General features: G+C 36.4%; 1 protein-coding gene across 11 annotated transcripts in view; it reads right to left on the reverse strand.

Moving 5' to 3' along the window:
- LCORL (ligand dependent nuclear receptor corepressor like) overlaps positions 1 to 25,368 on the reverse strand; it is an 85,999-nt gene that overhangs the window by 13,829 nt on the left and 46,802 nt on the right. For 4 of the 11 annotated variants that reach the window (XM_075420605.1, XM_075420607.1, XM_075420608.1 and 1 more), the window contains 2 exons: positions 17,797 to 17,887; positions 3,771 to 8,653 (listed from right to left, as the gene is read on the reverse strand). In XM_075420605.1, coding sequence (XP_075276720.1) covers positions 3,771 to 8,653; positions 17,797 to 17,887 — 4,974 coding nt within the window. Of the gene's footprint in view, positions 1 to 3,770; positions 8,654 to 12,522; positions 16,390 to 17,796; positions 17,888 to 18,814; positions 18,868 to 25,368 lie in introns of those variants that run through there. The other 7 variants (XM_075420611.1, XR_012763974.1, XR_012763973.1 and 4 more) reach the window with 7 other exon arrangements.

The following is a 25,368-nucleotide window of genomic DNA, read 5'->3' on the forward strand; positions in this document are numbered from 1 at the left end:
TCTTCTGAAACCAAGTAACCTTCTGGTGCAAAGCCTCTGTGAAAAGAGCTAAGACATGGCTGTTGAGAAGGATTTCTTCAACAGATACAATGACTGTTACACTATGTCTTCTCTTGCATTTTACCTAACCCAATGTTTTAAATTTGTTCCACATTAGAAGCATAGAATGTGCTCCTTCATGAAAGAGAAAGCTGAAGAGACTTGCTAAAAACAATCTTCTTTTTGTCATTAGATCGTTGGTGTGAGACTAATGTCCTCCCCAGTGGCAGGAAAGCCATTCCCATCGTGTAGCCTTATTGCTACTGGATTGCACTACCGCAAGACAAATAAGCAACCATACTGGAATATTAATACCATACTAATATAGATGTGCCAAAAGAGTTCACAGAATTTTCCCTCCCACTTCAAAGAAAATGTATGGTAACAGAAGTCAAGCTTCAGAAAAGTTTTCCCTGTTGTCATTTTAATATCGATGTTATTTCACGTGCACAATCAAGAGACCAGTTAGACTCATAAAATTACCAAGTTTTCACAGTTAGATTCCTAAGTCTTGTAGTCAACTTCGAAATAATCACAAAGATTAGCAAATCAAGTACTGCACTAACTTGATCTCATTAAGATAGCATTTAAAAACAGCATTCAAATATAATGAAAAATAAAAAATTGAAATTTTATATTCTCTGCCAAGAGATACAATAGATTTGCTTCTAAAACTCTAGACTACTTGAAGAAAAGCCAAAATGTAAGGGAGAAAATGAAAATGTTCATTTTAGGTGAAGAAAATATCCTAGCTTCAAGTGATGGGAATTGATCTTTAAAAGGTTTTCTATGTGCTGGCACCCTGACACACAGGGTGAGTAGACAGGTATGCCACGTCATCACGGCATGCGCTACTGCCTGCTGCTGAGGAGCTCCACAGCCTCCATCGCGTCTGCGATAAATCCGCACACTCTGAGCAGATTTTTAAAATATTCAGTACATTGTAAACTCCTAAAATGGAGTCTTCTATTGTGTACCATTTTATTGTTGGAAAATAGTTTCTCTTATTTTAGCTTGGGTTTCTGAAGCCTTTTTGGACCTAGTTTGGCCAAGTCCAAAGCCCGTGAACGTGTTTTCCAGTGTTATAAAGAAACACACTGAGCCACTCTCAGGGAAATGAAAACATAAATGCTTTCCTAAAAACATGGTTACATAATTTTCTTTGCCACCACAGACAGTAATAATGTTTCAGTGTTGCTAAAGAAATGAAAACTGACAGAACATAGATTTACAGTAAAAGGGAAGTGCCCCTCAACACATCAAATGCATTGTTGAAGCAACAGTTCAGAAGTCAAGCAGTACCAAGCAGCATATGGACCAACGTATCTACCACCCACCTTATCTTGAATAAAACAGGCAACATGAAAAGTGATTAACCCTCTTCTGTTGCTACAATGAGCACACGGATAGTTGTAGTTGCTTGAAACTACCTTGAGCTGTAAAAACTCCACTGCTTTATTCCCACTTGTGCATTCTAACACAAACTGAGTATACGTGAAAATTCAGTAACAGCGTTCTGCCTACCTGCCACAACGCTTCACAATAAAACAGCATCATAACACCTCTCTTTCAAGAGCATTCGGTAAGACCCCAAGATCAGTAAAACTTGAAGAAAAACTTTAAATATTGACCATAAATACGTATATAAGTACATTACAAGCATGACAACAGAACAATGATATAATTTATGATACCACATCAACAAAAATACAGTCCAAAGAACACAAGAATGAATAATGACATTTTCATGTGCCTTAAACTTCCAGATGCAGGAATTATGTTTGAAAACACATGCATGCACAGCTAGAAATCACATTCCTTCTTTTTAGCCAGCAGCTATACTCTAGACTAAAAATGTTTATATGATTTCTTTGGCTAGTGCAGACAGTACACAATGTTGAATCAACATGCCAAAACAAGACATCCTTTTCTCTGTCAGACAAACCCCTGATACTGCAACAGTACCCCTAAAAACATTTGGGGTTACAAGCATGGAAAAAATTCCAGAACTGTAATTCTTTGTCTTTTAACATTTCCTTTATCAATGAAGTTTCTGTCGTATTCTTTCTAAAGATGATTGATATGAGAAACTATGAGTAAAAGCGAAAATAACAAAAATTGTAAATGAGATAATGTAAAATATCAAAATAGTTATCAGATTTCCTAAAGATCCAAAACTAAAAGAGGAAAGTTGAGTCCCAATTAAAACTAACATGAGACTGTATCACAGCAATAGGTCTTACATTGCCATAGCAAGAAAAAGTTTGAAGATAAATATAATTCAAATGCAATATTTTCTCAACTACAATCAAAATTATGAAATAAAAGTATGAGAGAGCTCTTTCTTCATTTGCAAAAAAAAACCCCAAAACCAGACAGATGTTACCCTTCCCTTTACTAGTTCTGGCTTTTTTACAGCAATCTTGTGTCAATATCTGAACTTCTTAAAAACAAGTTTATGCTGAGTTTGGCCCCACATCAGTGAATTAAAGTACAAAATAATAGCCTAAAGACAAAATATGCTATACTTGGAAAAACAGGGTTACACCGAATGAGCTTAATATAAAAAATTTTATATATCATATAAAGCACAGAAGAAATAAAAGTATACAAGAGCCATAATATTGTTTATATTACAACTTAAATTAACTTTTCAGTTTATTATCAGGGATAGTTTTCTACAATATAGAATACAAAGGGGGACATAAGATTTTGCCCTGATATTTTGAATAGTTGTTTTTAGTCTTCAGGCAATATAATCAGATTAGCTAATACAATACTGTTTCCACAAATGAATACTTCTGCAGTAATTTAATTCCTATAGCAGAACTTTTTCTTTTACTTGGTCAGTATTTCACAACTTAGTTATTTTATGGAAATAAGTTGAGACTTCTGTTTAAGGAGATCTCTTTACCCAACAGAAGAAATACTTTCACAAGGGCACTCTCTTTGTAAGCAATAGGGCCTTTCTGAGATCACAGTTGTATTACAATGTATTACAACTATCTAGCTTCAAAAACGGATTTAATTTCACACTAGCCTAAGAAGATTCCAAGCCAATGCATTTAGCATAGTAACTGTAGATTGTACTTGCCTAGAATAATTTTGCATTTTAAATTGTTCTGTAAGGATTCAATGTGCAAACCCTTTAGAGTCAGCAGACTTAATTTGGCACTGAATGGATACTAAAACGGATCTCTGAATGAATACTTCTCAGAAGTACATAGTACTATTTTTTACTGCATAATTATAAAACCATTACAGATTTATAGTAGGAATCATTGAATGACAATTTTTTTTAAACAACTATATGTTAATACACTGAATTTCTACTTCATTTTATAATTTACTCTTCCTCACAATATGAGAAACTACACAGTGGAATGAAATCCTGTTCCTTTTGAAATCAAGAACCATCTGAGACTGACCTCAGACATGTCAGAATTTCATTTGTTGTCTGTCTGAACTATATTAGTTAGCTCTCTCTATCTTGGTGTGTTATAGCTGTAATAGAATGTAACACACCTACTGTAGCCAAAATATTATACAAATTTTAAAATTGCATTTTCTGAATTATTCTGATGCTATATAATGTTTAATTTCATGACTTCTCTGAAATAAAAATGAATACCATGCAACCAAAAAAAAAAAATTCCGAAGTGCTTAGTTGTTTGACTTCTCCAATTTGTTAAGATTGGAATTTTAGGATGAAGGGGGGAACAGGAACTTACCTACTTGGTACTTTGGGTAATAAGTTGCCATTTGTCCACTACTGCATGATTGTCTCTTATGCCTTTTTCTTACATTTGTATCAGTGGTCTCCCATTGTGGACTTTTTCTTTTGTTTATTCTGATAAGAACTTCAGAACTACCAGCAGGACTATCATCATGGTTTACACCACTACTTAATTTTCTGCTGTGAAACTGGTCATCCAGCCTTTCAGTCACTTTAGAAGAATTAGATCCTTTAGATGTTTCCGTTTCATTTTCTTGTCTCTGTAATGCGTTTTGCTTAGTAGAATGGGACCTCAAAAGAGGATGTCTTTTTTCTTCCATATAGGCCTGACTGCTTTCAGTTTCAACAGCTTCAGGAGAATAAAGGACATTATTTAACTTAAATGAATTGTGCTGCTCAATATGGTTGATTTTTCTCAGAAATATCCTACAATCTTTAAAGGTTTTGGCTTTCCAAGTGTTTTGAAACAGTTTATCTTGGCTTTGTTTTTCTCTAACATTTTGTTGGCAGCAAATTTTTCCATTTGTCTCTGCATGCGACTTAAATATATTTGCTAAACCAGGATGTGGGTTAAAGTCAGAAGATCCCATCATCTGTTGAACAAATGCATCTCTGGCTTCATTTTCAGTTGGCAAGAGGCTACTCTGAGATTCTACCAAAGCCTGCACGGGCTGGATTTCTACTGTTTTTATTTCCTGGAGCTTGGGCATTTCATCACTGGTTTCCCCACTTGTACTTTTAAACAACTGGCTTTGGCAAAAGAACTGCAAATTTTTCTTTTTTGATTTCCAGCCTCCAGGAGCCTGATTATAGAGCTTTTTCGCCTGCCCCCACCTATCACGCTGTAACTTCTTAAATTCATTTCTTTTTAATCTGGCTAACGCCAAATTACTTCTCATGCTCAAGACTGGAGACCTCACCATGTTATGTAATATTTGCAATTTCCCTGCTGGTTTTGAAGGAGAAGATAGTGCAAACTTTTTAAAGTGCTTTCTGAAAGGGCAAGTACTAAGATCAGATTGTTTAGTTTCCATCTTTATCTCTCTAGTACTAACTACTTCTAAAGGATTGCGAGCATTTGCTTTTCTCACTAGAGAGAGAGACTGGGTTTCTGTAGTTTGCATAAACCAGGTGCAGAGTTCATTCATGTTACACTTCTTCTGAAAAAGCATTTTTATAGGTGATGTTTCAAGCTCTACAAGGCAGGAGTCTAAAGGGTCTGACATTTCAGCATTACAGTCTTGTTCAACGGGATCCCTGTTTTCACATACACATTTATCAAACTCATGTCCCCCCACTCGCAACCAGGTATTAGTCATCTGTTCAAATCTATTATTTAGTTCTTCCAACAAAGTGTCACTTGAGGTGGAAGTAGCCCACCACCTGAGAGACGGACTCGTTGAAAAAATGGGATCTGACGATACTTCATTAATGGGCCCGAATTCACCATCCTTAAGATCTTTTTTCGCATTTCCTGAATTTCTCAGTTCTGAGGTATCTTTGGATGTCGTGCTCTGAACTGATTGCCTACGTTTTTCCTTTCGATCCTTAGCTTTTTTCAAATGGTGTTTGTAAGATTTATGTAGTAAGGCACTTCTACATGTAAATGCACTAGAAGATGCTAATGAATGTAAAAAATGCAGTGAGGGCTTTCTGTCTCTAGCAGAATGTCTCAATGGAATTTCACGTTTTCTTGACACTGTTGCAATAACATTGTGTGGTCCATCCTCTCTAGAATCTTTCTGCATGCTCTTTACTTGACCCATATTACTGCACAGTTGAGCTTTTCTCTCCTGTGATGTGTTTTTTTCTAACATGTTCTGCTGTTGTAAAGGAAGCAAACAGTTGCTAATACTCACTTTTCTTTCCTGAGGTGAAACTCTATTAACAGTCACTGATATCCCGGAGATTTTTACTTTTGCTGGCCTACCAGGTTTTCGAATGGTGGTTATCGGTTTCTTAACTGGCTGTATAATATTGCTGCAAGGATGCGGTGATGCTAGGTTACTCTTGATAGGTCTGACATAGTCATAACCAGAGACCTCGTTTTCAGTAGAAGAATGCTGTAAGGCTTTTACTATTTCAGTGAAAGCATTTTCAGTTTCTGCATTGTGGCTCGCTTTGCTGTGGTCATTGGCAAAATTAGAATCAATGCGTTGTGTGGGCAGAATGCTGATTAGATTCAGGTTACCTTCAGAAACATGTCTCTTAGTTCTTCTTGACCTTCCAAAAACAACCGTCACAATAATGTTTTTGTTGCTGTTAACTTCTTGCATTACTGCTGCATCAGACTTGGTACTTTCACCATCACTGCTAAGTTCAGGTCTATGTTCTGAGCTTTCAGCCATGTCCATTTTTGGTTTTGGAGGTCGTCCAATAGGTCTTTTAACCTGTTTAACAACTTGAGGACCTATTTTCTTTGGTCTACCAGGTTTTCTTTTTAAAACTGATTCACTGCTACTGCTTGATTTCTCCACAACTCCTTCATTTTGTTTCAAGTCATTTAAGTTAGTTTGACCAACTGGACAAGAGCTCGCAATTGCTTCCGCATAAACACAACTTGACTCCTCCTTGGTATATTTTTCATTGTAATCACGATCCTTGACACAGATTGCATGAGAAAGATCTCCTGTGGACTGTTCGTCTAACAAAGCGTTTGCATGCCCCTGAAAGAAACAAATGTCTGTGCTTCCTTTAGCAGATGCAACTGCAGATGTCAAAGTATATTTGACTCCTTCACTACTATTAACCTCCGAGACAAACATAAGCTTAACAGGACTAGAGTAGCTTAACGGAGATGAGATCTCCCCAACTTCAGAAGCTGTATGCAAGTCCCCATTACTGGAATTTGAACTGAATGAATCAAAGGTCAGAGATTTCAAAAGGCCGTCATTAATTTCTTGATCTATAACCATTTCTTGTTGGGTTGTTGTCACACACACAGTTTTGGTTTTACTGCTGCTTGGCACGCGTGAATGTGGAAAGAAGCTTTGTCCTATGCATCCCGTTTCACTCAGAGTGAAAGGTAAGCCTCTTCCAGCAGCTGGGTTCATAACCTGTTCATAAGCATTATCTTTTAATTTTTGGCTTATTTTGTAACTATCCAGCAATGAGTTGTTAGTCTTTCTGGCTAAGTTTATTGTATCTTCTAAACGCTCTACAACAACTTGCAGATTTGTGTCTCTCACAATTTTGCTTATATTTATGTCACTGCATCTTTCAGCATGAAAATCTTGATTTATTTTCATTTTCTCCGAGCTTTCTAAAGCCTTTTTTGCATTGGATGACTTTCTGAACACAATATTGTTTGTTACATACACAGAGTACCATCGAGGAGGCACAACATTACGTTTAGTTCTGCCTAAGATTTCATTACTCTCACCTTTTAGTGGAATCTGATCAGTCTCTCCTAAGGCTACACAACCTCCTCGTGTTTTTGTGAGTTTCGCCTGGCTGGCTGCAATAGCACTGTTTTCTGAAAGAACTAGAAAGCTGGAGCTGCTCTGAAAATTTGGAAGAGGTAGTTTGAAAGACTCTGTTTGGTGTACAGGAAAGCACATTGGTTTGGTTTGGCAATTCATGCACGGATTCCTCTCAAGATGTTGCAAAGCCTCATCTTCTATCACAGTAAAACTGTGTCTTTTATTTGGATACATTTTATCAATTTTTTTTGTAGCTTTCTTTGCATTTCTCTCAGAAATTGACTTTTTTCTTACAAGAGTTTCATCGAGGCTTGCAAGCTCCCTCTTGATTTGCAAAGACTGTCGTCGAATGAATGGTGAATCAGGAGAATTATACATTGCAAATAAAGTTTCCTGACGCTTGCGAAATCTTGTTTGGATAATTTTATTTTCCATTTGCTTATCATGTTGATGTAGTAATTCCATAAAGCTGTAATCACTTGGTTTAGCACTATGCAAAAGAGAGGTTATGAAGTCTCCTAATTTGACATCATTTTCTGGTGCCCTGTCACTGCTAGAAAGCTTTACAAGATTTGTTGCCATATCTGTAGTGTCTATTGATTTTAACTTTTCATTAATACGGTCCATTAAGTCTTGAAAAATGGCAGAATGTTCACCTTTCTCAGCCTTCTCAGAATTTGTATAATTGTTGCTTTCTTGGTTGGTTGATAGCAACGTTCCATCTGAATATTTGATCTCTTTTCCTCTGCATGTTTTACCCTCATATTCAATTTCTCCTCTGCTTCCTTCAGCTGGCAAGAGGGATGGAGGCTGGTTGATGGATATTTCAAGCTTGTTATTGTCTAACGCCGGAAAATCTATAACTGATGCTTCTGATGATTCAAATTCTTTACTCTGTACAGGTGATAGTGGAGGCGGTGATGGGCTGCGAGATCTATTTGAATTTTTAATGCTGCTCAGGAGATCACAGTCCTTAGTTGAGTATGTACATGTTGCTGCTTTCACAGAATGCCTGTTAGAATTTTGCAATTGTTCAGCACAATACTTATGAGAACTACATGCTTGGTTCACCACTGTCTTAATACATCCAATCGCTACAGCTTGGCATGACAAAGAATGGAAATCTTTAATACAAACAGACAGAGGTGGTAAACAACTGTTTGGTCTTTGATTTTGTAAACAGCACCTTTTTGTCAGCATATGTCCACTGCAATTGCAGAATGAAACGTAAACATCCTCTTCAGTAAGGGAACTGGCAGTGTCAGAGTGGACCAAATGTGTTTGCTTGCAACTGCAAACTATAGGAACATTTTCGTCTTGTATTAAAAATTTTAACATAGCCAAAGTCTGTCGCCAGTGATATGAACAAAAAGACTCCAAGACTTTGTTTAATGTTGATTTTCCTTTTTCCAAATTAGCTGTTTCCTCTGAATATGCATCAGCTGTTGAGCTTGAACTGAAAACAAAAACAAATCAAAACAAAATATAAATTACAGTAAGACACCATATCTAATGTTTGTCATAATGGTTAAACTCAAGCCTAAAAACCTGAAACTTGTAACAGTTCTATTTGCACTATTCAATCATACTTGAAAGTGTCACCTGCAATGACGTGCATCTTAACTATAACAATGATAGTCCTACCATAAGAAAAATAACCAGGAAGAATTAAGTTTGAAACACAGCTTCTCATATCTAAATGTAATTACAATAATGTTAACTTTCTGATATTTCAAACTACCTTAGTCATTAATGAAGGAAAACCTCACCAAGAACCTGGGGAGCTTAGCATTACTCCCATTTCACACCTGAGGCATAGAGAGGGTAAATGACTTGCCTAAGGTCACAATTCCAGGTTGAGGTAAGAATGGATCCATCTCTCCTGAATCCCACCTTAAGATATTCATGTACCAAAGTGTATTGAATGCTCTTCAGGTTACTCTTAAAGATCCTTCTAAACACATTTTTATTTAGATATGTGTTTTCAAAGAACACTTAACAGGCTAATGGAAAATGGAAAAATAGCCACTTGCTACTGTTACTGTTCTTTACAGATAAAAGTTTCCTTTCTAGTTTTTAAATAAAATGCAGTGGTGCATCACAGGCTCTTCACTGCCATGTATTACACACACATACACACACACGCGTGCACACACACACAGATTCCTTCACTAAACAGAAACAGAGATAATCACCACTGGAATAAATAACTTCTGTGATAGAAGTTAATATCCTTTATCTCAAATATAGGGTAGGCCTATACCTAAATAAGACTTCTAAGCAGTTGTTCTCAAACATAGTAACTGAATCACTTATAAAATACTACCTTAACTATTTAATTAATTTCTTACAAATTATTAAAACTAATGTTGCTACTTACCTAATCAATCATTTATACTGAAAAGCTGAAAATTTTCCATGGTAGAAATTAATACAGATATTTCTTCAATTAAATACAAGATCCTTATGCTGGATAGCAACTATCAACAGATAGTTAACACCTAATTCAAATATTTTACTGAAACCAATTCCATGAGCAGAAAATGTTAGAAGAATTCTGTTTTAGAAAAGTATGTATTGTTTAAACATATCACCAAACTCTGAACATGACACTAACTTTTTGTCCTACTATTATCTCTTGCAATTTTTTGCATTTAAGCCTGTACTTTGGAAAAATTTAATTATGATTGGGTTTACAACTGTATTGATCAAGGAACAAATGTATTTTAAGTGTAATGTGTTGTATTTATATAAAAATATCTATTCATTAATTAGCTCATATGCAGTGTTCTTAGCAGCAATAATAACTTTGAGCTTCAGGTTTCTTACTGGAAGTTATATACGAAATTTATTTTTTTTATTGTCCTACACAGTATTTAAAGTTTAGAGATTAAAACCAGTCCACTATGTTTAATAATTCCTCATGTTTTTTTCCTTCTCCTGTAATATTTAGTATGAAACAGTATATATTCAAAGTCAAACATCTAGATGATACTAACTCATAAAAGCATAAGGTAATTGTGATGGTACTTGGTGGAAACTGAGATTATGTTTAAACTGAAATAACTGAAGTCTTAAAAAGAAAAAAAACCCTTTTTGCACTTGCAGCCTAAACAGCATAATTCAAGGGCATGTCATTGTCAGGATTTAACTGTTTCTGAAATGCCACTGAGCGTTACTCAGTCCAACAAACTCAGGAGTCACAAGGTGTTGAAATGTATCCCTACACTAGCGACAACAAAGCTTATTCTAGTATTACACTTATGGATAAAAACTAATTGCCCTCCCCACCACTACAACTTTAAATAATGTTTTGAAAGGCTAGATAGAAAAAAAATGAACACAGCACTCAGTCTTCAATATTTTGTTTGTAAATAATAGTAAATTCATTAAGTACTAATTTGCTAAGAAGATGGCTACAGTACAGTCTTTTTAGACTGAATCTCTAGTCAGATACCTTTCTGACTCTCTAAACTGCAAGGTGTCTACTGGAGTTTCACTGGAGAGCTTTAATTGTAGAGGACCTGTACCCATAACTGCTATGTAAAATATGCTCACTGGTGGAAGAAACTTCCAGAGCCCTAAAGCCTTCTCAAAGTCAGTTACCAAAATTTCCAAAGGCCTCAAAACTGTTTCTAATTTGCTATGTGGAGCTCAACCTGGTGTATAAAGTAATATCCTGGTTATCACAGACATACTGGACATTTTTCTAACAGTTTCTTTCCTGGCTATCTACCTTTGTGTAACGTCTATAATCTACTTTCCCTTAGCATGTGTCGGTTTCCAAAGCTGACAGGACAACTCGACTTCATCTATTCTACTGTAATAGTAGCACACTCCAAACGATCTTCCAAGTTTCTGAAAATACATCAACCCCTCGCTCAGTCACCCTCTGGGAACAGAGCTTACTACGCAATCAAATTAACGCATTAAAGCAACATAATTTTCTTTAAAGTGTCTCTCTGTAGAGATGTCCATATATTTAAACAAACTATTTTGAGTAGCTTTTCAATTCAAATATGGAATTGTATTTCAGTTTCCTATAATTCCTTCCTATAAGCCTTTTACATTTGGGTTGTCACATAGTAGTTTAGACTACCCTCAAGATAAAAGGCTTAAACAATAATTTCATAGAAGGAAGAGCTATCACTTTCACAACTGAGTACTTCCTTCACAGAACAGTCTTATACTGCCTACCAGTCCCCCCCAAAAGATGGCTAAAGAGCGTGAGTAGGAAATGGCGGGGTTGAGAAGCGAGAGGCTCAATACGTGCTGCTCCCCCAGTACCTTTTGTGCACAGTACCTCTGAAGACAGAAGCATGGAACGACATTATTTCCCCACCGTAGGGCAGGGGCAGTTAATACCATGGGCTGGGGATTGACTGGAGTCCAAACTTGGCACAAAGGCAGAGATGTGATAAGGTTACGTACTAGCCTTTCAGCGTATTATTTTATGTACAAAAAAGTAAACCTTTAGCCTCCTCCACAAATCCCAAAAACTATCATGGAAGAGCTCTGTCAGAGGACTCCCAAAAGACGCCCTTGCCTAGCATTCTGTCCTCTGTCGTCTCAGCCACAGGCAAGACCGATCAACCTAGCAACTTCTCTGCAGACCGGGAACAGGAACAAAACTGGGAACAGAACATACTCTCAGGTACTCATATGAACAGCCTAGAACGATTACAGAAATATAAATTTGTCTAATAGAAATGTTTGTTTTCTGACTTTACCAAGTAAATAAATCCCTCAAAAGAGCTCTGCATTATCTGTAATGTATCATAGATAATTTTTAGCTTCACACTAAAGGATGTAACAGCTATAAAATTAGTTTTCTGAATTTCTCCTCATTTATGAGTAACGCATCAGTTCTGAGAAATCATCCTTCTTTAAAGCTACTGTTTCTGATATATAAAATTCTCACAGTAAATTAGTCATTATGTGCTTAATTTGTAGTTGTTGGTCTTATGCCCCTGCTAATAAATTTGTGCCTCAGGAGTAAGTCAAATGAGTCAGTGTACAGGTTTTTGTTTCTTTCTTTTTTTTTTACTGAATGAGCAAATCAATCACACATCAGTGTTGTAAATTTATGTGCAAAAGCATTGAAGTGCTTTACTACAAATTACAACGTAGAAACACGTTAACTAAACAATTAAATTCATACAATCAGATTTAGGAATATAACAACACAAAGAAGAAACAGAATTACAGTACATTTACAACACAAGACATACATGGAATTCATTAGAAAATATTGTAATAAATAATTCATGAATTATAGTGCAATTGATTTATGCATAAATATAACTAATTGCCTAAAAATCAGTCGTTAACAAAAATCTGTCAAAAATCAAGGCAGCCACAGAGTTTTACTAAATTACTGCGACAATGGAAATACTGCAATTAAAAAACAAATACAAGTATTTGTACTGTAAACAACTAAAAAAATCAGTCTCACTAAAGTTAATATACAATTTAATATAAAATTGTCATTAGCTACCAGAAATGGTTTAAACAGCTTTACTGAGCAGTAGTTCTAAAAACAGAGGCACTGTTTTTTAATATAAAATACTTGAGAAACATTCAAATAAGTAGAAAGCATGTAGGGCTTGCTTTCGCCTTCATTTAAAATCTGCTGAACCAGGAATTTTCAGAAATTGTCAATTACTAAGTAGTGACTGGTAACTGAATTTATAAAACAGTTCAAAATCTGTAATTTAAATGACATTTAATGGAATACATAGGGGTTGGGGAAGGAGAATCTACACATTTCCCTGCTTTTCCTTAGTTGTGTAATCAAAGGTTAGCCTAATAATTAGAAACAAATAATTCTGTTCCTTTAAACACTTACAGGTTGAGTATCATCTATAAGCTATCAAAAAATATTTTAATATACTATTTCTGACCAAAAAATAAATACAAGTACTAAAATGTTGAAAATGAATTATAATATTACATACAAAACTACTGAGTACTGTAAGTCAATAGTAAAATGATCCCTGATTTTATGAATCCTGTTAATTTTTTGGTCAGGTCATCTTTTCAATTATATAAAAAGAGTACTGTAACTTGCCCTCAATATAAACTTCTCACTCAAATTTATAATGCTGTCTGAGGAGTAGAAAACACCAGTGTGGTACAAAAATCAGGCAATGTATTGAAGCCCAAAATTTTTGCAATTAAAACTGTATAAAGACAGATCTTGAAACATTTAAGGTTTTTCAACTTGATTTTTCAGTGGGGAAATATTCACAAATTAATCCTTCTGGTCCTCACAAAATATGGCTTAATTCTTTAAAAATGAAAGATGACCCTGACATCTGCTGTTTTATGACCTCCTTGTTATCAGGTACAGTTCTGCTTAAAAAAAGGATTCATTCTGTAATACGCAAGTAAACCTTAATCACTGAAAAAGATTCAGTGTAGATCTGAGAGACCAAAGAACTGAGACACTGGTTGTGCAGTTTCAAAAGATTATTCTGTTTTAAAATGGAAGTTTTTTAGAAGCGTTAAAAAAACATGGGATAGATTTTGCCATCAATATTGCAGTGCGCTCTCCACTGAATTTGATGGCAAGTTTTTACATAAATCAAATTACAGGATGTGGCCCATATGTATCTAATGTCCCATTTCATTTATGTAATTAATCTATGCACAGGCAAATTTAAGTGGTGAAAAAAAATGTATGCATGTGCACCAAATGTATAGAAGTTGGAGAAAAGTCTTTTTTTTATGCTAAACTAGATGCATACAAAAAAATTACATTTTGAGAGGAAAAGGGCATTGATGTTCAGTACTGAGTGTATGAAGCAAGCCCCCATTCTTCATATGTAGACATATGCTTTGTGATATTACACAAAAAATTAAGTACGATATAAAGTCCAATGTGAATACTTTGAAATTCATGTAAAAACTGCAATATGAAGGTAATTGGTCTCCCTTAAGTTCTATTAAAAGTTACATATTTAAAGTGAACTGCCTAACTTCTAACTACCAAATTTATAAAGAATTTATATTATTGAAAGTTCAAAACAGCTTCACTGTTTAATATTTGTATTTCTATCAAGACCCTGAACTGCAAATTTGGTTATTAGCAAAATGATAATGTAACTTGGTATTCATTCTGATAAACTGAAAATGTTTTGAAATGTCACAGCAGCAAATACATTACAGTTACAGTGAGGTTTTTCAATAGGAGTGTGACACAACCTTTAAATTTTAAGTAGTCATAACATCAACCAGCACGTTGAAACAAAAAAAACCAAACCAACCCAAACCATTCTCAAGCTCAGTCTGTGCACATTTTGAACATGCTCTAAGTTGCATTCCAACTTTCTTTTTAAACCTTACAAGTTACCTTATTTGTCAAACTAAAAAGGAAAATTATGTTAAAGTTTAAATTATTTTATGCTCTTAGTATTCCATCTTATTCATATTTAATAATTCTATAACTACAGTAATTTATCAGGTTTCATAAGTGTACACTTTGTAAACACCAATTTCTTTCTAAACCAACAACAAAATTTCCTTAAAATGGTAAAAAATGCAGTTTATGCCTGCTAAACACACATTTTTAGTAATGAAATGTTTTTCTTACTTGTATTGGATATTTAAGTAACGATGAACGTTTTTTCTTTCACAGAATGTACTATATCCTACTAATACTTCACAAATCCACTTCCTCGTAAGGAACTAGCTTTTTTAAAAAATCCCTTGATTTGTATAATCTGAGTTACTTACAATTTATTGCAAGTATTCTGTGAAGTATAAAAGTCTGGTAACCCTCGGTCATGTATTTCCATAATAAGACGGATTATTGAACGGGTAGAGTGGTTCTTCACCAATTAAAAATAATGCTTCACATGACAAATACTTGTTTTCCCAAAACATCTTTATGCTACTGACTACCAAATAAAACCTGAATCTTTTCACCTATTTATACAAGGATTATATTAAATACACACTATCAGAATTAAGTGAGCAACTCTATAATTCTGTCCACAGTGAAAACCCTGAATAAAACTATTTTTCAAAAGGCATGTATGTGGTTTTTGAACTGTATAATTTCACGTCTTCTGTCAGAGTGAGCATATGTATTTCTCACACAGTGTGTGTATACAGACATACATACACACACACAAAACAATTCACTAACAGTTATTCTACACAGGCTTGCTACTGTTTTTGCAGCTGCCAGTCCCTGAATCTGTCATATTAAATAAGCCAGTATCTGGTAAGCGGAGTTTCTTCTTCGGCGGAGTCTTCAGTGTTCCAGATCTTTCCTTTACTTTATATTCTAAAGTGCTGTGAGGTACCCCATAAATTCCTTGTGCTTTGGAAACACTCATTTTCCCACTCATTACCATTGCAATTGCTTCTTCCATTATTTCATGATCATACTGCCGATAACGGCCGCGTTTTTTTCTTGGTTGCTTATTATCTTTACGATCCAAACTATCTTCTGTATTTTCTGAGGTTCCATCTACTGTCCCATTCTTAGCATTAAGACACAAAGGAGAGAGGTCCCCATGCAGAAAGTAGGAGTCAACACTTGAGTGAGTTACAGGTCCAGAACATTCAATTTTGTTCTGTTTAGGGAGTATATTTTTCAATTTTTGAAGAGCTGATCCTTCTAAGACTGAGGAGGTTTTAGAAACGTGGTACATAACATCCAGAAGACCAGCAGTATCAGACTGTGGTTTGGACACAGAACTTATCCTTAGCTGAGGAATTTTTAATTGTACAGTAGGACTTGAAGTTTCATATTGTAGATTTTCACTTTTTTCTTTAAATTGAGTGACCATTCTCTGTAGAGTTAACTGGTGGAGGTAACTGGAAGCTGTTGGGAATTTTAATTCTGAGGTTTCAAGTAGACTGAGTTTACTTTTTTCTGTGCGCTCTGCTTGAGCTCTTGCCCACAAGGCTACTTTTTGTAGGACTGCACAAGTTTCTTTACTGTCTTTAAATGAATAACTATCATTGAAATCTCGAGTTTTGTTTTTAAAAGGTGCAGGCTTTCCTGCTGGTAAGGCTTCTAAGTGGAGAAGTAAAGTTTTTTGAGGTATGCCATAAAGTATGCCTGCTTTATTTATGTCCAGTGCTCCAGACTGAATGTCTTTCAAAGCTTTTGAGAGCAAACCATCTGCAAACTCAGCACTTCTTTCCACATAGTCCTCTCTGTGTCTGTGTAGTCTCCTGGATGGATGGAATGAAACGATGGTAAACTGATGTATGAGAGACTCTCACACAGCTATGGAAGGGAAGGGTCCACTCCTTTATTACACTCCTTGCTTCGGTAACATCACTGCTTCTGATACTTTTAAGCCTTTGAGATGTGGTAGTTAAATGATTATCCTAGCAAAATGTTACAGTTCTGGTAGGACAGTACGTCAAAAATCATACGGTGGCTTCTACAGCAGCCCTTCCAAGAACTTTATATCCTAGCTCAGTATTTGATAATACTCTCATGTGCTTGCTATATTCCCTGGTTCGCATGCTTGCAGAGCAACATTGTTATAATTTCATTTATACAATTAACGTTCTGTTAAGCACCCAAATCCTGAAGGACTTTTTGTTAGTAGAAACGTGACGTTACCGCTAAACAAGTAATAAAAGAGTCAACCCCCTCATAGAAAATTTGCAGCAATAAGTACATAACTACACACAAACATCCCAGACTTACACAAAACTAGGCTTTCTACAAGATAAAGTGCTACACAGTCAAGTCCATTTTGGCAAAATAAAACACAGTTTTAAAAACTTCTAGTCACTACTTACAGCTCTCTAATTACAAAGTCATATTCATTTTAAAACTTCTTCATATCAGCAAATTAATAAAATGCAATTTTACATCCTTGAACAAATACTGCTATTGTAGTCCTATTTGTAATAAGTTATTTGGTAAGACATACAGGTGACAAAAAGGGTCCTGCTATGGCTAGTGGATGGGAGGATGCCAAGATCGTAACAAAACCAAAAAAACAATGCATTTCACTAGTTTTGTGGTAGCTTTCAGCACATGCAATAACGTTTTTCTTGCTGAATAAATAAATTTAACCATTTGCCACCACACACCATAGTCAGAACCATGATGTATGCATAAGTACAATGATTAAGAGCTCTCTCTCGCGCGCACTTGCTCTCTCATGTTAAAGAATATTATAGGTAGTAGTCATTTAACTTGTTCATGTTAGTTGAAGAATATTTTAAATCTAAATATTAACATGGTCATTTTTGTCCAAAATTGAAGTTTCCTAAATCAACTCTGAAATAATATATTTACACTTTCTTCTACTATCCTATTACTTTTAATGTGTTATGTAATCAATTTTCAGTTCATTTTTAGTAACATGAACTAAAGTTTGGTGATTGTTCTGATAACTTTTCTTTAAACAGAAAAAAAGAAAAAAGACAAATGAAACATATGATATATACATAGACACACACTTATGAGTGACAAAAATTCTTTTCAAAGCAAAATAGGAACCACGTGTGTGTGTGTCAGTATATACAAATATGTTATGAACATAAAACCTGACTTCAGAGAAGAGAAGCCTGGATTGTCTTTTACACAAGCCGAAGAGAGTCCTAAACGTTGCTTACCCAGACACTGAGTTTTCAGAACACAATGGATCATATTTTGGTTCTTCCAACCTTGCGCTTTTCTTTGTAGAGAGATCTAGCACTCCATCCCCTGCAAAGAACGAGCAGTGATGACAGCAGTTGTTTATGGGTGAGCTCAGAAATTTGGTCAGCAAACGTCTGTACCTATGGCACAGTTTTTAAGCAGTTACTTTATCTTGTAAAATTTCTGACATCTTATTTCCTTAACAATGTCAGCCGTCAGCAAATGGTTTTATGTATTTGTTTTGTAACAAAACTTTTTAAAATGAAGAAAAAAAATAAAATAAACCCATTCAGAAATATTGACATGTAAAAGAAGAATCTGTCTTAAACAGAAACTTGTGACTGCTTTCTTAAAAATGATGTATGCACATATATTGCACTGTTTACTGTCAAAGCAACCAAGCAATGCACTTCATATTATTATATTCATATTTACATACCGTAAACAAACAAGCCTGATACTGAAGTTAAAATTGACACAACTAAATCATAGGCTTACAGGATAATTCAGGCTACTGGGGATCTCAGCACGTCTCTAGACCAACCTCCTGCTCAGAGCAGGGTCAGCTATGAGACCAGACCAGGTTACGGGATGAAAGAGTAGTACCCCAGTAATTGGGAAGAGAGTTCGAGCCCAACACAGGGTTTTAAGCTTATGAGACTTACGTCATTAAAGGCTCTAACGGTTTGTTTATATATACTCACCCTTGTGCCCCACCCCCCATGTGTAACAATGAAATTAAAGAATTGGAAAGATCTAAACTGGGGTGGGAGTCTGCTCTGTTAAGTCACTGGCAAATGTTAAATTCAAGATTTATAATTGGCCGCTGAAGACTGAAATAGAAAACCATATTTTTTAAAAATCAGTAGTTAAGAACATCGAAAATTAAAGAAACTAATTAGCACCTGAAACACTCCTAGTTTAAGGTTTTGGTTTTTAACAAAATCACATTGAAATTACAGATAAATCCCCTAAATATATTTAATGTCATACCTTTCTTCCTTGGTTCTCTGTTTCAAACTTGGGCTGTTTTGTTTGTCTGAGCTCTGCAAATCCAATTTTGAGTTTCAACATGTGGCTCAACATTCAACTTTACAAGCAACTTTATGCTAGCCCTTTCTACATTACTGTCATTTTCATGTTACTGCGTGTTATTTCTACAACATCAGTAAAACGTATGTATTTTCCTACAGCCTCAGATGTAGACATGAAGCATTGGCTGAATAGTCCAAATGCCAACACTTCAATAAGAAGTCATAAATATTGTTAGTGTAACTTTTCTCTGTACCAATACTGCAAAGAAATAGTTTTGTGTAATAATAAAATCCAGTTATTTGGTTTGGACTGTTTTTAACAATTTTTGACTGTTTTTTCCCCAGCTACTTTGTATTGTTTGAAAAAGGGTAGAGAGAAAAAGTAGCATCGTAAGTCAGCATAAGAGGAGAAAAATATTTATAAACGTGCAACTTGTCAAAGACGCGCCTTTTCTCCTGAATACGTTCCTTTCAAAGTCTTCCTTAACTCTAAGGAAGTTAAAGGAAGGACTAGTTAATCTAAGCAACTTTTCTGATGCACTGATATTCCAGAAGGAAAAAACAATTAAAACCACTACAGAAATATCTACAGGGACTATTCAGTCTACTCAGCTGTAAAGTATCCCAAATACCTAAGCTTGCAATGTCCTCAAGTCCTGTGCAACAGATAGATTTAATCTGTTGTGTTCTGTCAGTCATGCAAAGTACATCTCTCTTTCTTAAGTATCTGTGTGTTCTCTTTCACAAGTTTCTGCATCTTCAGTTGATATTCATAGGCACTATGACAACAAGAGTTTAGAAGAGATCACTGGGCAAAGTCACTGGAGAATAAAACCACTTCGAAGTTCATAACTCATCAAGTGATGAAGAGCTAACCTTCTCTCTATCCAATCTACAAAAATATTCAAGCTAACTGGATTTTTAGAGTAAAACAAACAAACAAACAAACAAAACTCAAAGACTGTCACAAGATTCAGTAATAAAATCTAACCCAAAGCATTTTCATTTCCAATCTTTCAGGATTAGCTATGACAACACAAGGCCACCAATAAGGTGAAAAATGACTAAAAAGAACACAGTACTGAAAAAGCAGGGTCCTGAAATAAAAAACTAGGTACATTTTGGGCCTCTAAAGGGTAAGCAGAACTGAAGAGCCATTTCAGGTTCAAGACAGTTGGTTCCTCCAACTCACCAAATGTATTCATTAAGTATATGACTCTTCCTCAAAGACAATGCTTTGTGGGAAGATGATCCTCAGTAGAAAGAGTGAGAGCCATGCAAGAAATTTGATATCTATACAAAATACCAGATAAAGTCACCACACACCAGGTTTTTATTCAGCGATTTCACTCAAATAAAAAAACCAACCAAACAAAAAACAACAAACCAAAAAACACAAAATCCCCCAAAATTGATGCAGAAAGGGCTAAGTCATAAAAAATCATTAAAAATACATAGTAGCTCCTAATTTTGGTAGATCTTCCCGCTTTATAGTAGTATCAACTACTATAACGAAGGAACACCTATAATGGGTAGGAAAGTGACAGCACTTACCATAAAGCTTTAAGATATAATGAAATGCTACCTAATGAAATGAATGTACATATACACACACAGTAGAGACATTCACTTTGGTTCATTAGGTAAAAGATCAAAAAGTTTGCAAAGAGGCATCCTACAGGTGGACCAGGAACCTTGAAAACCTGTAACTTGCACAGTAGAAATAATTTTTGTTAAACTGAGCCAGAACTTTCTATTGTTTCTATCAAATAACTCAAAACAGGTATTTAGGCAAGAATTTTGGACAGGAATCAAATGACATCAGGAACACAAAATCATGCTGTAAGGTGGTGTTAATAAAAGATATAGAATTACTTCCACTCTTTAGCCAAAGTCCTGACTACTAAGATGACAGTCTTCATAAATAATACTGCATAACACTGAATAATATAGAAAAAATTATTAGAAAGTTATTCAGGTCTGCTGCTATTGGTCTCCTAATGAACTTATTTCTGTGCAAATTAAATAATTTGATCTTCAAAGAAATGGCTCAACCTCTGGCCTTTACCTCTCAGCATCAGGTCATCAGGTGCAGCAATACTAAAATGTGTATAATTAAGTGTAATCAAAGGTCATCTTCAAAACAATCAGGACCACAATCACTTGAAACTGCTCCAGACTAGTGATGTTAGAGAAACACGGGGGAAGAAGTAACAGAAACTGTACAGGTCACCCTTGAGTTCCTACAGTTGGTACTTCTGTATTGATTCTAGCAAACTTCTGGGTTTTCTTTCCTGGGTTTCAGGAAACCTCTCACTAGCTATTACAAACTGCCTTACTAGGTCAGAGAACCTATTCCACCCAGTCCTCTGTCTCCAGGTGCGGGAAAAACTCCATCCCTAGTGTGGGAGAGCATATGAGCCTGGCCATTACCTGCAGCTCATTCCTCTCCTACTCTCCCAGTAGCTGTTATCATTGGATTAGAGATCTCAGAGATAAATCCCTGCGTACTCTAGCTTTAGTTCCTGGCCTTGGTTGTGTTAGCTGGGAAGCTGTCTAAGGCCTTTTCTGAATCCAGTGACACTGTCCATTTCCACAACATCCCATCACAGCAGTTTCTGGTGTTCACAAACTGCTGTGCGAAAGCTGCCCCTTACCTGCTTTTCCCTTCTTAGAAGTTTCAGTGAGCCCTGGCTAGTTCTAATATTGTGAGATTTAGTAAATAACAAATCTTCCTTTACCTTATCCATCATAGCTCGGTAATGCTTTTCATGGCAACAAAATAACAATCTTCAGGACCTTTCCTAATGATGCCTTGCCATTTGCTGGCTATTTTCTGTGCTGCTGCACAAGTAAACAATGTTTTCAGAGAACTGTCAGTAAGGATGCTACAGCCTTTTATTAATTCTTAACTACTGCTTTGATTAGCCCCTTTTTTGCTGTCCTGATGTGCTATTTTGTAAAATGAAAAACTGGCAGATGAAAGGCATACGGCTAGACGTTGGATGTCCATGGCAAGGTGTTGGCAACATCTGTGAGAAGAGGCCAGGGCAGCCCTGTGCCAGACACAGACGGTTCCAGCCAGTTCCAACAGACCCACTGCAGGGCACAGCTGAGCCCAGCAGCCATTTGCCCAGAATATTTAAGAAAGTGAAAAAAGTGCCAGGTAGAGAGAGAAAAAGGGAACAGAAAGAATGAGAAAACGGCAGGAGGAAGCCCCACAGCAGAGAGTAACCACTGACTACCCCTGTGGACATCCCACACCCACTCCCCCTGCACCCCAAGGCAGGTGCTGGTTACAAGGGAATTTGCAGTGAAGCTGAGCCTAGGAAAGGGGGAGGAAAGGTGGTGTTGTAATGTGTCTTTTTGTTTCCAATACCTGAATTAATAATTAAATACGCATTTTAATGGCAATAGTTTAAGCTAATTTTCCCCAGTCAGAGTCTGTTTTGCCCACAATAGCAAGTAATGATGTCCTTATCTCAACTTGAGCTCTTTTTTCCTGTTCTTCCCATTTTCTCCCCTGCATCATTGAGAGGGAAGCAAGTGAGCGCCTGACAAGGAGCTTGGCTGTTAGCCACCATGGCAGCCAAGGGAGAAATAGACACCCATTCCTCTCAAAGACATACCTTTTTAGGGTGACCCTTTCATGCACAAGTATTAAACAAACTGTTTCTTGAATGTATTTACAGCTGATACCATTTATCTTTGGGAACACAGCATGTGTACCTTCAAAAAGCACAGTATTTTCCCCAATACATATGGCAAGAACAATGTATTAAGAAAATAAAAGGTTATTTTCAGAAATATTTGGAATTCTTTCACATGCTGTGATCCCAGTTACCGTATTCACTTCAGCGTGGATTTTCAAGAGACATGAAAGCACTTCTCAAAAATTAAGAACTGCTTCCAAATTCTGGTCCATTGTTCGGAAATCTTTATTTTGCTACAAATTTTGGTGAAATCATAGAAACATTGTTAAACTGGATAATAAAATGCTATTTTAAATAATTTAAACAGAATTTCTGACTTCGATTATCCTTATTTTTACTACTTCTTCAATAATAGCCAACAACAATGACAAATCTACAGGATAGCTGTAAAAAGTTCACGCAGCAAAATGTCACACTGCCAGCTACCTTCTGATGTCTTCCAATCTATAATGCATCAATGAAACAAGGAAATCTATGCAAATTCTCTTGTGCTTTTCTGCTATGTTTACACACTATCATTGTTCCTAGAAGATACAGCACCAAGAATAAGCTTGTGTAGCTAAACTAACACATTATTTATTTGTACAGCTTATACTTCTGCCTCTTCTAAGTCAGTTTGCTTAGCAGCTTGAGTGTGATCAACTCTCCAAGATCTATCAAGGGAAACAAGCCTTTGTATCAAAGTCAGCTGCTGCTGGGAAAACTCCCCAAAGAGCTCAGCGTGATGACTGCACAAGAAAATCGTAAGTTGCTGCAGAATATTCCAAGACTGTTCCTCACTCCATGTTTTATTCTGCAAGGATGCTGCATTTTCATTGGCTTAGTTTGGAGGACAAGTAGTACTGCAAAAATACACACCACAACCCTTGTTTTTTTTAGATGCCATGCATGCAAAACAAATTTTCTTTCACCATACAGAGTATTCTTTTCAAGGCCTGGACAGTCTTAGAGTTACATGGATTAGGAAAATAGAGCAAGATACAGGTATTTCTGGAGACAGTTGGTTCTAGTTGACTGACACTGAAGTAATTGCCCAATTAGTTACCAGCCAGGTGCACAGGAATTACAAATGCCCTGCTAAGTTACCACACTTCCACATGCAGAAGAAAGCAGAGCAGAATCTGGGACGCTGACAACAATCATATGCCAGCTGGACATACCTGGATGCCAGTGCTTAAATACTCAGTACTGAATGATTCAGTGCCAGGGGTGCAATGGGTTGACCTTGGGCAGTAGCTAGACACCCACCCAGCCCCTCTCTCACTCCCCCCTCCCCAACAAGGCGGGGGGGGGAAGGATAAGATGAAAAAGCTCATCAAGATAAATACAGGGAGATCACTTACTAGTTATCATCACAGGCAAAACAGACTTGGGAAAAATTAATTTATTGCAAATTAAAATAGGTTTGGATAATGGGAAAGACAAAAATAAAAATACCCCACCCCATCTTTTCTTAGGCTCAGCTTCACTCCTGCTGACTCTGCCTCTCTCTCCCATCCCCAGGTGGCACAGGCAGGATTGGGAACAGAGGTTACAGCCAGTACAATTCCTCTCTACAGCTCCTTCCTCCTCACACTTTTCCCCTGCTCCATTGTGGGCTGTCCACAGACCGCAGTCCCTTCAGGAAATACCCAGCTGCTCCAATGTGGGGTCTTCCAAGGGCTGCAGTGTGAATATCGGCTTGTGGTGCTCTTCCATGAGCTGCAGCAGAATACCAGCTCCGCTGTGGTCCTCTTCATGAGCCGCAGGGAAATACTTGCTCTGGTGTCTGGAGTGCCTCCTCCCCCTCTTTCTCCGACCTTGGTGTCCACTCTGCTGTTTCTCACTTCTCTGCCTGTCAAGCATTTTTGCTCTTTCTTAAATACGTTTTCACAGAGGCACCACAAGCCTCACTGATGTACTTCACTTTGGCCTGCTGTGGGTCTGCCACAGAGCTGGCTGTGCCTAACACAGGACAGCCCCAGACCTATTCTCATAGATGCGACCCTTGCAGCCCTCCCCAGCTGCAACCTGAATACTTCGGGAGCACTTTAGAGAATGCCCACAGATACTGGAGGAAAGTAAGCAGCTTTCTTAAATGAAGATAAGATCATCCAGACATCTCCAGTGGCAGAATCTTTTATTCAGTATTGAGCTAGCACATAGCTTGATCTGCTCAGTGAAGGAAAAAAAAAAAAAAAAATCTTCCAGTGACCTGGTAAATAAAGCTTACTCTTTCCTCTCAAGTCCAAGAATTCTTGCCACAGTAAAGAAATTAGACTGTCTCCTTCATTACGTAAATCATTCATTTTAAGATGACTACTGTAAATACAAAGCACCTGCCCAAACAGAAAATGAACCTGAAGTATTTATATTTAAGTCATTATGTGCTTCACAGGACTTTAATTAAAAATATTTCAACTTTGAGGATCCAGAGCAATGTACAAATTTGAACTTCCTACACTGTTACTGCCACTTCACTGAGAAATTCTAACAGGAATTACAAATGGCAAATAATAAAGAGTTGCACAACAATTACAAGACACTACTAAGGGAACCATGGTATAGCTTTTACGAGTCTCCAGACTGAAGCAGCATACTATGCCAGACACAGAATAATATATTTTTTAAAATAATCCAATTAAAAAATTTCACAATTCCCTACTGTAAGCATGTAACACTTCAATATATCCAAACTTTCTTCAGGAAAAGGACAGAAGTGAAGGGTAATCATACATAATCCCTGACAACAGCTAATTGAAAGAACTTTCATGAATCATAGCACCTAGAACACAAAGCAAGTGAAAAAAGCAAGCTGACT

This window comes from Opisthocomus hoazin, chromosome 5 (assembly GCF_030867145.1).
Source record: "Opisthocomus hoazin isolate bOpiHoa1 chromosome 5, bOpiHoa1.hap1, whole genome shotgun sequence".
In the NCBI taxonomy this organism is placed as follows: domain Eukaryota; kingdom Metazoa; phylum Chordata; class Aves; order Opisthocomiformes; family Opisthocomidae; genus Opisthocomus; species Opisthocomus hoazin.